The 18,748-nt window shown below is 39.0% G+C and overlaps 2 protein-coding genes across 2 annotated transcripts in view; one reads left to right on the forward strand and one right to left on the reverse strand.

The window, feature by feature from the left end:
• Positions 1-10,852, reverse strand: part of LOC138047503 (ubiquitin carboxyl-terminal hydrolase 14-like) — an 18,017-nt gene extending 7,165 nt beyond the window's left edge. The window contains exons 1-10 of the mRNA XM_068894380.1: positions 10,778-10,852; positions 10,525-10,670; positions 8,206-8,238; positions 6,405-6,509; positions 5,284-5,387; positions 3,897-4,014; positions 2,827-2,889; positions 727-877; positions 521-539; positions 200-282 (exon numbers count right to left, since the gene is read on the reverse strand). Coding sequence (XP_068750481.1) covers positions 200-282; positions 521-539; positions 727-877; positions 2,827-2,889; positions 3,897-4,014; positions 5,284-5,387; positions 6,405-6,509; positions 8,206-8,238; positions 10,525-10,670; positions 10,778-10,793 — 838 coding nt within the window. The 5' untranslated portion in view covers positions 10,794-10,852. The remainder of the gene's footprint in view (positions 1-199; positions 283-520; positions 540-726; positions 878-2,826; positions 2,890-3,896; positions 4,015-5,283; positions 5,388-6,404; positions 6,510-8,205; positions 8,239-10,524; positions 10,671-10,777) is intronic.
• Positions 10,853-10,938: 86 nt separating this feature from the next.
• LOC138047507 (telomerase protein component 1-like) lies at positions 10,939-18,701 on the forward strand. The gene is given in 14 exon segments (XM_068894385.1): positions 10,939-11,422; positions 11,425-11,519; positions 12,177-12,361; positions 12,672-12,900; positions 13,062-13,157; positions 13,398-13,509; positions 13,718-13,932; positions 14,326-14,440; positions 14,558-14,688; positions 15,119-15,337; positions 16,652-16,864; positions 17,247-17,444; positions 17,748-17,969; positions 18,146-18,701. Coding segments are annotated over 14 exon segments (2,820 nt in total). The 5' UTR covers positions 10,939-10,965; the 3' UTR covers positions 18,479-18,701.
• The last annotated feature ends 47 nt before the right edge of the window (positions 18,702-18,748 follow it).

Consider the following 18,748-nt stretch of genomic DNA (forward strand, 5'->3'; position numbering starts at 1 on the left):
GAAATGCCATAGGCATCCCATCACATGGGAAGAAGAAACATGGACATTGAAACATGTTACTGTACATACATGTTCAGGGGATGCTAAAGCCAACAAAGTAATCTAATTTGAATTGATACAGAGTTCTCTTGTCTAACCAAACAAATTTGAGATTGTTCAAGGGCATTAATGACAGTGAATAACTATGTCTCCTTGTCACCTTGTGAAATAAAACAGCTCAGTTGAAAGAGTGTTTCCTTGGACTTTGTCTCTGGTTCATCAGGTGCTTCAGCACATTTGAGACTAAAAACATGTCAAGGTCAAAAATGCAAAACAAAAATTATTCATAGCATATGATCTTGTAGCTGTAGCTTTTTGGGTCTTTTGAAAATCCACCTCTGAAAAGCTGATCCTGTTTCTGTTTTACCTACAGTAATCCCATGAAAACAAGTCCTTAACCTACAATGTATGATATTGTATTTTCTTGTTGAGAGCGATAGCAGAACAGAAATTTACTACAAACTGAGGTATTTAAGGATACACAGACTCTGATTCGATTCCTACAAAAAAAGTGGAAGAAACTGATTAACATCAAGAAAGAAAATGCTGCATTTAGAACATCAAAATATTAAAAGCATGAGACAAAAGAAATGAAACATGACCTTAGTGCAGTTTCTTTCAAGAAGTAAGTTCCATTAATCAAGAAACCTTTCTTTGCCATGGCAACAGAGCAAACGTTTCACTAACCAAAATATTGATCCATGAATCCTTTGATGGCTGGGGACGAAGCCGCAGCAGTAGCAACACCTTCCATTTGCTCTTCTTTCTCTGTGGATTTTATGCCTGGCAATTTTTGTTGCAGCATACGAACGATTTGTGTCCAGCATTCATTAGCATCCTGCAAACACGTAACAAAGATGAAGTGGTTTCAATAAGAATTGACAGCATCTGCTACTTCACTCAGAGAAGTTGGCTACTTTTCCTCCTACATTTAAGGAAGCTCCCTAGAATTTTTGGGCCGCACGCAAGCTGAACACTAGTATGGCATGTTAAGTCTGAATCGTGCATGTTTTTCTGATTTTTGTGACATCAGTGTAACCAAATCTGTAAAATTAACTGCTATTTTTCTTGCATTCCCTTCGGAAAAAAAAGTTAAAATTGACTCAGTTCTAACCACATTCAGTTCCTATCAATTACCCGACATTTGTTAAAATCTGTCAGAGCTATTCCAATATATTAAGGAAATGACAAATTACAGCATATTGGGAGAACTGTCTGAATGACCTTGACTTTTTATGACTTCAAAATGTCAGGCAATATCATTTCCATATTGTGGCAAAGAATAAAAAATTTCATTGCAGGAAAATATGAATATTGAGGAATTTAAGCCAAAAGTAGGAATATGTCAGCCTGTCATTAGATGTGATGTTGCCATGGGAAAACTCTAAGAGAAATTATCTAGGTTTCCTTTTGTGACTCGTGCCCTGTAGTGAGGGTATTTGCAAATACTCTAGGGAGCTTAGCAACCTTAAGAAATTAAAGACAGATTCTTTCAAAGTTAAGATTAAAATTCATTTTAACAATGACAACAGTCTGAGTCAGTTACTATACTCAAACCAGCCACCAACTCAACGGCCTATTTCCACCCTGAATGCATTGCGCACTACACATGAATTTTGCGTATCACGAAATTTCAGAAATTGGCACGACAAAAACAGTTAGCCAATCCGAATATGCTATTTTCAAAACAATAACAAATGATTGCCTTGTGTCAAGGATGGAAATGGGCCTTTAAATTTTTATTGCCCCTCCCCTGCCAACCCCCAAGATAGTGATAATGGTTAATGAAAAAAAATTAAGAAAGACAATGACCAGGGGAGGCAGGGCTTATAAGGTAAGTGAGACAACTCACTTTTTTCCTGCCAACGTGTCACTGGTTAGATTCCTTGACTTGACAATGAAGGTGAGTTACTCAAGAAGGTTTTTTTCACGAAACTACATAATTATATCTTTTTCTTTTACTATCCAACTGTGTTAGTTATTGTCCAGAAAACACACAGAACGAGTACAAATATTGCATGATATTGTACATTTAGTTGTTTTACACTTGGCTAAATTGTATAGTAGAGAACTGGTTTGGTTTGACTAGTTCAGATGCTGACGTTTGCCCTACGCTTGTAACACACAAATCTTTCAAACATTCTCAGTTGTTTACAGTTCACTTTCTAAAAATTTAGTGTGAAACAGTTGGATAATAAATAGCTTATCAGATGTTTTGGTGTTTAGTATCACTAAATATTTCAATTTTGACTCGCCCTTGAGGGCTCATCAAAATACATTTTGTACAGCATAACTCATAAAAATACTCAGCGATACTACATACCAAAACAAGTAATAAGATAACTTGATTGTTAGAACCTTGTAAAACAAAATGTTGATTACATTCTTTGACACTTGTACATTTACACTCTACATGTTGAATGCTATATGCTGAATGCTAGTTCTCAATAAATAATATTAATTAGCAATTATTGAACGAGGCTGAGTAGGATATGAAGAATTCTGCAGGTCGAGGAGGGTGTTATCCACCAAAGCCCGAGGCCGAGGTGGATAACATCCTCTGAGATCTGCAGAATTCTTCATATTCTACGAAAGCCGAATTCAATAATTGCTTTATTATTCATTCAAAATATTTTCTTCGCTCAAACTTCTAAACCTACTCGCAGCCATTTTTCTGCTCAACAGAATAACACCTTCCTCGCCCTGCAGAATTCTTCATATCCTACTCAGCCTCAGTGAATAATTGATAAATATTTATACAATTAATAATCAATTATTAAACTTCACCTGTTGTGCATAAATTCCTTGTTCTGTTTTCTCGGCAAATTGCGGGAAAACGTTGTGAAGAATCTAGAAAAACAAACATAAATTCCTCAAAATCATTTTTAATGAGGTTACACGAAGTTTAACCAAGTAAACAACTAGGAGCGACTGCAGCCAGTTGGTCAGTGGTTTTAGTATACTTGCGCATGCGTGGAATACCTCATGTTTTGGGCTGTATCGCTTATTTATCAGTGTGGCGGGAAGTAGGAGCATTGTGTGTGGAGCGTTTAGCGGTTTTGTTCCCCCCCCCCCTCCCCACCCTCAGCTTTCCACTGTCTATCAGTGTGACGGGTGCCTGTCCTTTTCAGGGGCGTGGGGGCTCATGGCTGGGTTGTCAGGTTTTGCCAGCCATCGGTGCAGTCTCCACCTTGGAGCTGGCTGCCAATAGTGGAAGCTCCAGGATGTTTCGGGCACCCAACCTCCAAAGAGCGACGATGTTGTTTACTAGAATTGTATCAGTGAATGTTATCTCCTGATTTGTCCTGCTCTATGGATCCACCAACTTACTTAAATGTCAGAAAGGGCAACACAGGAGCAGACAGAACACACCCACTACTGAGTAGAAGCTCACAAGATAGTCATCATCTCCATCAACTCTACCTCGCAAGATGTGAGATTGTTCAATCCCTGCTACATGTAGAAACCCGGGGGCCCTGTCCACTCAGGAAAAAGGGGATCTTATCCATGTGACATCAAACAAACAGTAACAGAGCAAACAAGGTTGCTGCCTAACGGTCGCCCGGTCGCCTAGGGCACCTTATTTGCGAGCGCAGGCGACCAAATTCCTGAACAAATAGCCCGAATGGGCGCCTTACTTGATTCATCCCCACGTTCATGTAAATATGATCCCAGCTGGAATTAATTAATTCTGGCCTCTTGGAAAAATGACTTGGGCTACTATCTTTTAATGTTGGAAGCCTGAAGGGCTCCTGGACAATTTTCTTAGGCAGCAGCCTTGGCAAGGTTACTTTATACATCCCAAATGGAAGGAAAAATAGCAATGATGGTTATTTCTTACTGCAATTTTTACAAACCTGAAGAAAAATGATCGGGGGTAAACTGTTTGATGTCTTGTCCATTATTTTGTACAGATCTCTAAGAGCTGATGTAATTGAATGCGCTGAATCTATTGAACTTCCAGATGAAGTATATCTACAAAAAACCAAGAAATGTCATTACATGTACAACAAAAAGGAAACAAAGGAAAGCAAGATGGAAGGAATGATACTAGAGTGTGACCTTGAAACAAGTTAATTTTTGTAACACATCTTTTTTTTTGGAGAACCTTAGAAAAATATATTTGCAAACAAACCCAGATAGTTAAGTAAAAGATTCAAATGAGGCTCATACAGCCGCAGCTGTAGTTCACTACACAGAACAAGAGAACAAGATTTTTTTCCTTTGTCTGTTGACATTCTTTTGGAGTCAAATGTCATCAAGTTCATTGCATCATTGACAGTTTAAAATTGTAGGCACAACATGACAGAAGAACCAAAATATTTCAGTTTTCACAGCCGTGTATCTAGTACCCCTTTTACTTTAACCCATTGGCTGCCAGACAGTTTTACTCATCAGGTTTACGTAAACCCCGAATCCGGAATCTGGAAGAAGAAATCCAGAACACAGTGGAAGTCAAGTAAAGGCAAACATTACTAAGGAAGCAATTAACTCAACAGCAGAGGCATTAGCTTAGTAAAGTACTCTCAAATTTGAAGATAAATAAAGTTGCTAAAGCATCTTGTTTGTATGATTTTTTATAATAATAAGGTGAACGAAGTCATAATCCAACAACACTTTTCACAGCATTTTCTCTTTAGGAGACATTTCATACCCCACCCTCAGTATAATTTTTCCAAGCTCCTTTCCTTTCAATGATCCCCGTCAATATTTTTGCCTTCCCTCTTTCATCACAATGTCGGTTGAGAGCAACATATTAATTTAATGTGAGGTGAGTAGTCCTCCTTGGGTATTATAGATGCTTGACGGCAGCCACAACTATTGGTGAACAGGAAAAAACAGACATGAAACGGCAAAATACATCTACAGTGTTGAGAATACTATTAATTTTACGTCCAGGCATCAACCGCTGACCACATGGGGTACCAAAAGGCACAAAGGTTGACTCGTAGTGCTTGTGTGGGAGAGGCAAGGTCAAATAGTTGGATGCTCTTCCGAAGTCATTACATGAATCCCCTCCCAAAAGGAGTCAGCAAGTGACAAATTACTCAGAGAGGTAAAAGTAAACAATTTGCAAGACGCTGGATCATTTTAACTGACTTTGGTTCAGGTTCATATTCCAGTTTCTGGATTTCTTATTCTGGATTCCGGATTCTGTTTCCAGATTCCGGATTCAGAGTTTTAGGCAAACCCTTACTCGTCGCTAATGACATCATAAGCAATACACAATATTGTGCTTCTCACTTTGTCAAGGCCTCCTTTAGTTCAGGTACACTACGAAGACACTGCACTGTTGCATTCATGTAGCAAGTGTTGCCAAGGTTACTGAGACCAGTTGGCATCTCGTACTACGGAAAAACAAAATATGTTAACATTGCAATAATAATAAATTATTATCAGGCTTAATAGATTAGAGAAATACAGCCACTTTATAAACAGTAAGAAACAGGCTGATTCATTAAATCTAAACGGTTTTTGATTAATCAAATCAAACTTCTTTGTTCATATTTCTGTGCTCTATTTGAAGGAGCCATTTTAACTGCAACCAGTTTATAATGTAAAATACAAATGTAGGTATAATGTTTCTTAACAGAACATTAAATTTCCTCCAGCCGTTTTAGGCCAAAAAGTGGTAATTTAATGCCCGAGGAAAGTTATTATTTAACTTCAATATGCTGGCGAGTATAGGAGAGTGTCTTTAACCCATTGACCCCTGGGAGTGAGATTTTACTCCGTCTAACACCAGACAATTTTACTTGTCAACTGGAGATGTCCTGGTGTTTGAGGCAGGCTGAGGCAGGTTGAAATAAATTGATTAAACAAATCAAATGAACATGACTTTTCACATATTAAGGACATAAATGTACATGTACCTTATTCTTTAGGACCTACATTTGCTATTCATATGGGAGTCTTCTTCAAATGATTATTACGGATTCTTACCCTAACCTTGAATGACACAGCCAAGCAGTTATTGAAAGCTAACTGTTTTAAAATGGGTGCTTAGACTTAAATACTGTTTATCAGTGCCATTTAAAATGGGAGCTTACTAGACTGAAATGCAAGAAACACAAGGCAGGTCAGATGGCTGGTGACATTGAACGACAAAGATATTGCGTAAAATTAAACGGGCATCAATGCCATTGTTTAATACATGAACTGTACATATATATATAAGAATTCAAGGTGAGGTAAGACATTCTGAGAGTTATTGAACCTGTAATAATCTTTCTAAGAAGACTCCCGTATGAATAGCAAATACAGGTCAGTGTACGGGTCCTGTATGAATAGCCAGTTTGTATTTATTACACTCATTTGAGATTACTCTGTGGTTATGTAAAATGAAGTTTTACTGTTCTACTTACAGCAGATGCTAGTTGTGCATCTGTCATATCCTCAACAAACACTGTTTTCTGAGCAGGTGCCTCTGGCAATTCACCCACAGAGCCCATCATCAGTAATGTAACACCCTGTAAATACAATCGAAGTTTGTAGGATGCCACGGTTTTAAACATAATGAACTGGATTAAATCATGATGACTGTTTTTTTAACCATTACATAACCTTAACCCATTTACTCCTGAACCATCTGACTTCCAAGGGTCAATGGGTTAAATAACCTTTGGGTCATCTAGTCAATAAGCTACAGGTCCTCAAATGAACGAAATGATATTTGAAAGGAATCATATATTGAACTGCGGATATGAAATCAAGTGAAGCTATGATCCTCTCAGTTATAAACACAATTTGAGCAATTGAGTAGAGAAGCTTGAAAAATTCAGGACTCCAATGGGGTCAATTCATCCACAGAACCAGGGCATTGGAATTGTTGCTTACGACTTTTCAAGGCTGGAGAATCATAACACCAATCACATGATGCTTTATCCACACTCGGAAAATTGGCACTGGAATCAAATATGATTCACCTGAACCACGTGGTATGATTCCAGTAGCCGAAAAATCATTGGTGACATCATAACTTAGGATTCGTTGCTTTCTTGAAATTGTTCGTGGAATCAATTATTACTAACTTATTAAAAACTGAGCCACGTTTAAAATAAGCACTTGTGGCAACGTGAGCTCCTCAAATGGTCCAATTTCTCGCTAAACTTTAACTTTTGATTTTGTATTTTCTTGTACTCTTTAGAGGGGTTTTGCTAAGAAGGGTTTAGAAGGGTTTTGCTAAAAGGTGCCCAGCAGCCTCACGGCCCACTGCACCCACTGCACTCAATGCCCACGACCCACCTTGAAACCCATGACCCAAAGTCCTGCATTCCACAATTTGAAGCCCCGCAGACTGGGTAATAGATAAATTTTTTAACACACACTTCAAGAGCATGCATAATTACCGTGACAGACTGGTAACAAAATTTAGCTTAGGTAGTTTGCAGTTAGTCCATACATACAATTAGGATATCTACATTGTAGCCAAAACTTGCTACTTTAACAGTCAGTCGTCAGTAGTCTAGTGGCAAAGTTCCCATTTGGGAATCCAACTGTAACCCTGGTTCCACCCTTCTTTCAGCCATTTCAGTGTGGAGGCAGTGTGGCCCAGTGGTTAGGGCGCTTGCCTTGAGATCCGGAGATCCCTGGTTCAAGATCCGCTCTGACTACTCGTTGAATTTTTTCCTGGTAGTCCCTGGGTCAACTTCCTAGCTGCACTTGTAAATAGCCAACTGGTTTGCCTTCGGCCAGTTGGGATTCTTAACAGTTGTTGTTGTTCTGTTCCTTCGTTTTGTTAAATGTGTTTCATTGGCCCTGAAAAGTCCCTATGGGGAGTGGTCAATCATTGTTATATGTTAATAATTATTGTAACTCTGTAAATAATTGTGCAGTGCAAATAAAGAAAGTTGTTGTTGTTGTTGTTTGACTCACTTGTATTTCAATCACTTCAACCCTCTGCTATCCTTGAAGCTGTTGTGATTCCTCAGTGTTATTTTGTTAATTACCAGGGCTGAGTTGCTTGAAAAATGGTTAGCGCTCACCATTGTTAAATTCCATGGAAACCTCTTGACCAACAGTTAGTGCTAGCCAGGCTTCAAGCAACCAGCCCCAGTCTGTCACGGTGAATATCTGTAATCTTAAAGAGGGTGTTACCAAAAGTTATATATTGCCCAGGTTGTGGGGCTGTATTAGATTTACGTATACAAGTATTTATGTACCTACATTTTTAAGCTTAAAGTTCCCCCAGTCATTATCCTACAAAAAATAGCACAAATCAAAAATTTAGAGAGCTGACAAATACAGCAGCATTCAATAAAAATGACAGAGACGAACTTGTTCTTTGAAAACATCCGTTCTAAGACCATTCTAATCTGTGGTACAACAAGGCTACTCACATAACAAAAAAAGAAGCTTCAGGTAGTCCATATTCTGACCTCTTTTTTAGTTTGATTTCTTGTTAAAAGGTCAGAGTTAAGTAAAACAGGTATGGTATTACAAGATATTAGGGAATTTAAGATCTACAACAGCGACGGTCGACAAATGTGTCACCTCAAAATATAACTTGGCTCTATCATGAGTCTTTCGCGATTATTCAGTCTCATTCACATCCTACAATGTGGGCGAAGTATCCTAAAAACAAATTGGTACGAGCTGTTTCAAAGTTAAAATAGAGAATGAAAGATTCTCTGTTGCATGCTTACGTTGTCATCACAACTTCAAATTTGGTGATTTCACGTTGTCATTAAGCAGAGGACTGCTAAAATACTTGCTAAAATCCGTGCTGCACGTGCAGCACGATTATTTATGCTCTTTTAACCAATGATATTATTGTTTTGTGGCGTTGTCCTAGTCGTAGCCGTCGTCGTTTCTTAAATTCCCTATTTATATTGAAAACACAAAAATGTTTGACTCTCTATTTGCTGCTCTATGTTGGATTATGATAATTCATGGTGACCTCAAATACATGGCTTTCACCCTCAAGTCTGAAGTCTCATGCTTCAAGCTTCTGTTTACAACTTTGACAAACACAGTATCCTATTAATTAATTTAATCTGCTGAAAATGATGATCTTGAAGAGATGTGGAAAAAACGTCCTTGTACGCCAAACAGGTGTCAAACTGTCAACCTTCCAATGATTGACTGTGTGGTTCCAGAAAATACCCATACCCCCCCCCCCCCCCCACAGAGGGTCACGGAAATTCTGCGGGGTAGGGGGGTCTGAAAGAGGAAAAGAGGAACATTTCCCAAGGGGAGGGGGTACATAAAGAGTACATAACAAGCTTTATTTCCAGACGGTTTGAAATGCGATTGAATAAACACTTACATACTTCAATATGTTGTTTTTACTGTGCATAAATTCAAACTTCAACTAGGTTACAAAATGTATACGATATACACTTAAAATAGCGTCAACTTTCAGTACTTCTTTTGGATTTTTGAATGAAAACTTCTTTCAATTGAACAGAGAAAAGGTCAGTTGCCAGGACATTTAAGTGTTAAATAAGCTCAGTTGTTAGTTTGAACATTTCAACGTGTCTGTGAATACGTCTAGAATTTCCACGGTCATTTTTAGGATAATGAAATTTTTATTACAGCTCTAAGTCAATCAAAATAAATAAATTTAGGGCGCGTTCGATTGACCCTATTCCGGAATAAGAATACGTAGAATGATGATTAAAACTGTATGTTTGGCGCGTTTCGAAGCAGCAAGGATAACAAAAATATGTTTAAAATAGCATTTTAGCATCTATCTGACAATTTTAATGTGAATCTCCATAAAAACGAAGGATTTCTAACTTATATTCCATGTATTCCAATTCCGGAATACGGTCAATCGAACACACCCTAATTCTCTTTTTTTCAGATTTGGAATTTCCAAGGAGTATGGGGGACCAAGTGGAAAAATCATGGAAATCCTAGGGGGTGGGGGAAGTAATGTGAAGCCCTCTGGAGCTGAAAATCTGGTGGGGTGGGGGGTCAAACTGGAAAAAACCCCTCCGTGGTCCGTGGGGGGGGGGGGGGGATATGGATATTTTCTGGAACCACACATTCAGATATTTGACCACTTAGCAACTTAAGGGGAGCCAGACCATTTACTATTAATGAATGTTAATGTGACAACGACAATGTTCACTGCAATGCAATACTAATGACTGGAATATTATCAAAAGTGCGTTCTTGCCATTGTGTTAGAGGACTGTCACATGAACCTAGTTTAATGCCCTGACTCCCACAAGTCTGCTGCAGCTCATTGGCAGAACATCCATGATACATGTAGTTAAATTTGAAGATCATCAGCTGACTCCTGTTTAGGACAAATCTGATTTTGTCCCAAGCATTCTCTTGTCAGCATCAAATAGCACATCTCTTCATTCATTTTCCGGAGTGAAAATGTACGACCTCATTCTCTACAACTATGACCTTGTTACGACAAGAAATCAGCAGATATCACGCGGTCGATTGGAATGTTGACCCAATTAATGCCATAACTAATTTTATCAATTGTTAAAGGAATGAACTTTAAGAGAAACATCAACAGACCTTTAAAACGGATCCCTTGTACATGACCTTTTGCCTCTCGGGAGAAACTCCTGATAAAGCAAAAAGCTGAGCTTTAAAAAGTTCAGGTGATTCATCGCTGTTCAACTCGACATTTTCAAACTTTTCCTTGCCCCACTTTACAGCAACTGTTTAAAACAAGATCGGAAACAATAAAAAGATAGTTGAATTAAGAATCAGACCACGACAACAAACCAGAATCGACGAGGACATGGAAATCTCTTCATCGTTGTACCTATAAACACTGGCATTTTGCAATTGCAGAAAAGTTTTTTCCTTCAAGAAAGTTACTTGGTACGTTATGTATGAGACAGATAATGATACCTAAAAATTAATAGAACCTAGCTCCTCCCGGTCACCAAAGGTCCGAATGACAGGTAATGACAGGTTACATTCCAACTATTGCAAACTTCCGAACTTTTCATGGGATCCGGAAGTTCGTTTTGTGGGCTTCAGGTTGGGGAAAACTCCTACAATTTACCGAGACAAAGACGTCAAGAAACTGGAGGGAGTCCGATTGCCTCCGAGGAAAACCTTTCTTTGGACGGAAAATTGTTAGAGCAAGATTTGGTCACTCGGGGGTTGGGAGGGGGCGACATTTCTGGGTCAAAACGGCAGGTAGACATATCAAGCTCCCACATGCTTAATCTCGATATGGAAAAATCGTGGACAACAGAACAAGTCTTAAGGAAAAGCAGTGCTTCTGAAGTAGACTTACAACTTGAACATGATGTACGTGCAGATACATTTCAATACACTGCAGGTCATGCAAAAACAGCTGGAATGGAAGCCCCACCCACCGATGAGGAAATTCAAGAAGTTGTTAAAAAATGTTGGAAAGATATCGAGGACTCGTGTGTTTTTAACTCTTATGGTAAAAGTCTTTTGATTCAAGAAATGGATGGAAGGTTGTTCGACTATTTGTGTCATCTACATTCGTAGATTATCATGCAGAGAGGGAGGTGTTAGTGAAAAAGGTACACGTGTTGGATTGTCATTCATTAAAATTAAAATTAATTTTGAACAGGGACCTTCAACAAGGGGACCTGTGACCCACCCCACCCCACCCCCTGATGTTGACTCCAGCACTGGACTCAAGGGATAGTGTTGGGCACACTTGTCATGATGGTCTGAAATTAAATAATTTGAAGACTCTTGATGATGGGTGAGTGCAAAATTCAAATGTGCAAAAGAACAAAAAATAAAACAGAAAGCACACCCAGGTCTTCCTCGTGTCCTAACTGACTGAACCTGGGACATGCTAGAAAATGGAGGGACCATGCACCCTGCCCTCTTTTTAGAGTTTTGTTTAAGAGGTGTATCTGGGATGAAAAACTGGAACGCTGAAGATTTGACCCTACAAATCAAGGGAAAGACTTGAATTGAACACAGAGTAATTCCTTCAGATTCCTTGTTGTTACCCCTGCTCTAAAACATATCTAGAGCAGTGAAATTTACTTGTAAGATGTTAATGCCCATCATTCTTGGAAAAATGTTGTAATTTTAAGTGTTCAGTTTCAGGCTATGATACATTGTGAAATACCTTTGATGGCTTTCTAACATTTTGAATTTGTTGTTGTCATTAAAATAGGCTGTGAATTTGACTTTGATGTTGCTGTGGCTCTAATATTTAGATTGTCCCTGAGCTGCGTGAGTGGTGTGAAGGAAGATCCATTCATCTGATTGAATGTGACCTCAGATGGGGTGTTCCTAAGGATTTCTCAACTGAAGCAACCATCAGAACATGCTTGAATGAAATTGATCGCTGTTTAGCAGAGACAGATGGACAGCCATTCTTTTTAAATATGTTAGGGGAAAGGTAAATAAACCTTCAAGTTGCTGTATACTGTCCCAGATGCATAAAAAGTTGAAGACACTTTCCATACAGATGGAGCTAGGGTGACAGTGCAACCATCATGGGGAGGCCGCAAATTGAAACAAGTTGCAATCTGTGATGGAGAGATTTGAAATGTAGAAAACTGTGTTAGTGGCCGTTGGATTGCTTCTAAATGTTCCTGAACCTTAAGAACATTCATTTAAATATATTTCTGTGTGTCTATTAAACAGACACACAGAAATATATTTAAATGAAAGCATAAGATATTACATTGTCAGCTTTACTCTTATAGATATGGCTGGATTCCTTGTCCATCTGAAATATCCCAAGAGATTCAGGAAGAGTATCAGTGGATCTTTCCCACTTCCATCACTCATATGGAGATTCTTCATGCAGCCTATAGAACTCAGAGTCAAAATGCAGCATTCTTTATTAGAAGCGATGGTTTTTTGCAAGATTTGCCTCCAGAGATGATGAGTGCTTTTGTTGATGTTCATCCACTAAACAAAGGACAGTTGAAGGTCATCTGTGATTTAAGACACATTCTTAAAACTTTAAAAACATTGGCATGTCACAGTTTTTTTTTTCACATTACTTTGGGAATGCTGCAAATTGTTACTTATTGAGATGGTTGTATGAATATTCTTGTTTTTTCACACTATGGGACTTGTTTATTTTGTAGGCATTAAAGACAAACATCAGGGAAAGGTTCCCAGATCAAGTATTTGACTATCACTGCCAATACCATGGGATGGATGAATCATCTGGGATACCAAAGGTAATAACTATAGCTGTTATAATTTGTTGAATTTTATATATTTTGGTTCAATCTTTTTCAAACTAGTTCAATTTGGAAATTTCCTGTGATCCAGATTATGATACTGTATATTAGACAAAGAAAAGTAAAAATTGAACTTATTTGAAAATTTTGACACCAAGAAAAAAGATTGAATTACAACATAGCCGTCCCCATTGAAGTGCTCAAGCACTTGGTTAATATTAATATTTGTGTTTACAGGTAAAACTTAAAGGTTTGGAAAATTTCAGGGAGAATGTAGTGGAATTTTTCAAATCAGCCATTAACAGATACATTCCTGTGGTAATGAAGCAGCTGTCAGCAGCTGAGATAGGTGAGTTTTACTTAAAATTAATACAAAATAAAATGTCCATCTTTGGATTCTACCAAAAGACACTGTATGATTCAAACCAGGGACAGGTTTTTTGAACACATTTTCATTCCTTTATCAACCTCAACTTGCCTCTTCAGTGCTATATTCCCTTTCATTTTGCTTTGAATACTACTTCAGGGTGGTTTTTTTTACTTGATCCCTTTAATAGAGCTCTCTATGCATAATCACTTTATTGAGCTGCGAGGTCAACTTGTCTTGGGTCGGAGCACAGAGATTTCCACAATTATGAAATATGTTGAACATGGCTGTGCCGATCTTAATTCATGTGGTTCAGGAGCAGACCTTTCTCCCAGGATAGTTCTTGCGCTCCCAGGCTCTGGAAAGTCTGCATTAATGGCTCATTGCACACAAGAGATAAGAAAGGTTTGTTATGCCAATGAGATGGATAATATCCCAAGAGTTACTATATGCTCTTTCTTACTACTGTTTCACTTGTTTTATCTGTACTTCTTGATCATGTTTTCCACAATCCAGTAGCAACGTCGTATGGGCTCCTTAAATTTCTACTTTTGTTTGTTTCTAGTTTGTTTAATCATTGCACAGTCCCTTTCCTTGTTTATTTTGTTGTTGTTGTTGTTGTTGTTGTTTTTTATTCACCATCATCTTTGTATAATTTTGTCGAAAATTGTTTCTGGATGTCCACACACTCAGTCACACTCTTCCGCCTACTTTTGCAGCTGTTTCTATCTTCTATCTGAGTAATTTCATTTCCAGCAACCAGTTTTTATTTCATCTTACAACTTGATTCATGTGCAGCTTGGATTGGCATTGTTCTATCACTTCATTGGTGCTGGTCCAGGATCTGTGGTTCCGTGTAATCTTATGGCAAAGTTTGTGCGATGGCTAAAAGGTTTTACAGCTGCTGCAGCAGGTTTGTTTACAATAATATTGCTTCAGCCTCTGTCCTGACCAGACAACGTGGATAACACTCTGGATCTTTGTTCAAGTTATTGGTCACTTTTTTTAAAAATCTGCTTGAACTCCACAGAAGAGTCAAATGATCACTTGACTGATGAGGAAAAGAGCCCGGATATGCTCAAGAAAGAGATCAAACAAGGACTGGATGAAATTTCTAAAAGAGAAGAGGTTTTCATTGTAATCATTGATGCAATCAACCAGGTAACGATGTGTCCATTATCTGACACTCTTCACTAGAATAACCTTTTTTTGCCAGACTGCAAACAAGCTCTCTGTCGGAATAACATGTGGAGATGTTTGCTTCAATTTTCACTTGAAACGCACGCAGTCAGAAGCTCCCCTCATTCCCTTAGCTCAGTTTTTGCGGTGTGTCATCCGTCAAACCAAACATCTAAGATTTTACCCAAAAAAGGGCCCGTGCGTAGGCTAAATTTATGCGAAAGGTTTAGTCTAGTCTTGGTTGGTGAAAAGTAGACAAATGGACAAAGTCCTTATCGATGTCACACTAAGCATGAGAAACTAGATTTTGTCCATTCATAGAATCTCAATGCACTTATTTTCCCGTTTCCGATAAGCGCTCTGCAGTGTTGGCAATTTTGGTCTCCCATCTCCTACCAACCTTCCATTTCAGCTGACGGACGCCGAAGCACCAAATCACATGGACTGGTTACCAAGTGTTTTCCCGCGCAATGTTCGCTGCGTCATCAGTGCTGTGACAGACAGTCGAAGCTCCAAACTCCTTCTTTCTGACCAATATCGCACACCGCCTGCAGTACCAATTCATCTTGGAGAACTGGACGATTCTTCACGGCAAGAAATTGTAAAACACACACTAGGAAAGTACAATAAGGTACTTACTGTTCATCATGGTTACTCACTCGTTTCTAGCGAGCAACAAAGAAGGAAACTAGGCCATTTAGAGAAAAGCCAAAGCGCATTATACTTCCACATTTGCATAATTGTATGATGACAATGGAGAGAAACTGCTGCTAAAGTTGCAGAAAAACCTACCAAAACGCGATAAAACATGCCGAAACGCCTACTTACGTTTCACATATCGGTCCCGCTTGATTCAAAGGTTGAGACCGCAAAAATACAAGATAAAGACGAAGTGAAAACACTCCTGGCCAGTACTATGTAACTTAAGTTTTATGTACATTTGGGGACGCTGTGGGTCTCAATACAAAACCACGGGGGAAAAAAAACAAAGAAAAACATTATTACGAAAGAGTAAAGTGATCCTCACACTTATCTGGACAATTTAAGGAATTGTTTCTTATAGACACCTGAAAAATTCAGGCGGCTTCATCCACGAGTCCTTTGCATGGGAACGCATGAACCCAACCAACTAGTTGACCTGCTCACAACTGATTGGTTTCATAGCACAGTTGGTAGAGCGGCATTCCAGTTGCACCTGCATCGCAGAAGTCATGGATTCCAATCCCGTGTGATGCCATCTGGATTTTTTAAAGGTGTCTCTATAAGAGGCAATTCCAATACACTTCCAATACATACATATATTTTACATATAGAGGACCTTAAAACACGCAGATAGTCTAAAAGAAACAAATCATTGTCTTAACGCAGGAGTGTAGCCAGGATGATTTTTCAAAGTGGGGGTCACACTGTGTCAAACAGAGGGTACTCACCAGATCGGGGCGTTTTCGCCTCCTGAATATTGTTGGTTGTTTGCTTAAAAAAAGGCTTACGAAAGGGGGGGGGGGGGGGTCACGGGCACCCCAGGACCCCTCCTCCCTAGCTACGTCCTTGTAACGAACCTAACATCTCGGTATAAGCCGATTTCAAATGGTAATCTACTTTATAGACTTTCATGGAGAAAGACAGAAAAACCGATTGTTAATTTGAACTTCTCCTCTCTTGCCATAATGTGCAAGAAATTCAATTGCAATTTAAATATCATTAAAGAGTTTAAGTTCCGAGTATTGATGTTTAAGGTGTAATCCGCCCGTGAAATGGGATGATAAACTAGTTGCTTGGCGACGGGCAAAAGAACACTGACTGAAAAATCAGTCAGTTCGCTCAGCTTTCCCTAAAGGCCTGTTGTGCCAGGTTTGAATTCAGCACTGTATTTTAAGGAAATACCGCATCCTACTCCGCTAGATCGTTGTCTCAGTTTTAAGTCATCTATTTTATCAATTGTCAGAAACTCGATGCAGAGCAGATGCGGTTGCTGATTGGTTCAGCTGGGGCATCTATCCCGCTATGGTTATCATTGGCATGTGAAGAGCTTCGGGTGTTTGGAGTTTTCGAAACAGTTACACAGCACATCAAGCGTTTGCCATCAACAGTAAAGGAACTTCTGCAGCTCATTATTAATAGACTGACCAACGAGGACGAGCATGGCAATCTGCGGAAGGTAGGTGTTATTTAATTTGCGGAATATTTTTACTAGTACGTGAAAAGTCATCAAGTAGTACATTTCCAAGGCGTAGCAAAATGAACTATGCGTCTTATATTTATACTCCGTAAAGTTTGTTGTGCCTGAAAATTCAAAGTTTATTCACGCAACTGTGAAGTGATCGACACATCCCACATTAATTGGCTAAGTTGACAAAGCTTGGCGCGAGCTGGAGAAGCCCGGCGTTTGAAGTATAGATGATCTGAGAAAACGTTTTCTTAGAAGAGAAATGTACGAGTTGTAACTGCTCCAACACGTTCGTTCCTGTTGAGATCAAAGTTTTTATACACCTTTATGTCTTCAAGGAGTAACTATTTTTCTTTACTCCCCGGCCCTTAAGGTGTTTGGTTTGTTGGCCTGCAGCAGTGGCGGCTTAAGTGAAACAGAGCTGAAATTTCTTCTGAGCGACGACTTAACGCAACCAATAACAATGATGCGATGGGCTGAAGTAAGGCGAACACTAAAGCCATATGTCAGGAATATTTGTGGAATAGGAGAGGAAGAAATGATGGAATTTTTCCATGCATCCATACAAGAGGTAATCAGCCTTACCTTGGTATTTCCTAGGCGCCAGACAAAATGATATCCCAATCCGAAACCTAAATTTAAACGAGGCTTAACTGTTTGTTCCCCTCTTTTAGTGTCGCTTACGCCTTTCGTTCTAATGTATTCCTAGTTGTATTTGCTACATTTAATTTTTGTCCTCTGCCTTGATTAGCTACAAATATATGCGAACTCATACCTTTTCACGTCTTCCCATCGATATGATAACTGTGGTTGCGCTCCACACAGAAAATTCCGGCAAAATGATCATTTTCCCGACTTTGTTTCATTATGACAGGTTGTTGTGGAAACGTTACTTGCGGATTTTGAGGAGAAAAGGAAATTTCATTCGAAGCTTGCAGATTTTTTTGTAGATCACTGCAAAAATGCCGACCGAGTGTTATTAATGGCACCAGAGCAACTCAAGTTGGCGGGTGAAAAGAAACGGCTTTTAGGGTTTTTGAGAAAAGATGCACGCTCTGTGAACCGGCCAGGCCTCTGGAAAAACAATTACTACAAGGTAACTGAAGCCGAAATGAAAAAAACTAACTGTTTTCGGTGTAAAAATAAAGTGTTATGTCCTCTTTCGAACCCCTGGGCTGATCCAGGATTTTATGATTTGTCAAGAGGGGTTGGGAAAATAGGGCAAACGTTATTTAATGGAATTTTTTCTGATTCATGCATTTCTTTTCGCAGTACTTGCGTTGTAACAAGTTACTCTTAAAAGGAACCCCGTTCGTCCACGACATTCATATCTGCCAGTTTTGCAGTATGATGAGGGGAGCATTTGGAGACAGGGCCGCACTGAACAAAGATTCTTGTATCATTTGTGGACGGTGGACTTCTCACAAAGATGACCAGAGAGCTGCCATGACGTGTCATGCGCACAGAGGGCCTTTAGGACCACCAAATGTAAAGATGTGTTTCGTGTGCCGGAAACTCTCTTATAGAAGCACTGTCAAAGCTTACCTCTGCGTATTTTGCGCAACGATGGGGAATCATAATTGCGCTATGCTCGTTGGAGAGTAAGGTAAGGTTACGAGGCTTGCTCCCGAGAATCTGAAATTAAGTTTGAAAAAAGACAAAGAATTTTGCGGATGGAAACAAAATTTCTGCCGTGGATCAGTGCTGTCAGGTCAAATTTTGTCTTTAAGCATGATGAAACTAAAAGACTTAAATTTGAAAAAAGTGGACAATCTTTTTCCGAATAATCATCACCATTTGTCACTGCTGCTTTAGTAAAATACAAACAACATTTAATATTACAAAAACAGTAGGTTTTGTTTCCAGTACTGATCT

The sequence above is a fragment of the Montipora capricornis genome, chromosome 4, assembly GCF_036669925.1.
Source record: "Montipora capricornis isolate CH-2021 chromosome 4, ASM3666992v2, whole genome shotgun sequence".
In the NCBI taxonomy this organism is placed as follows: Eukaryota; Metazoa; Cnidaria; class Anthozoa; order Scleractinia; family Acroporidae; genus Montipora; species Montipora capricornis.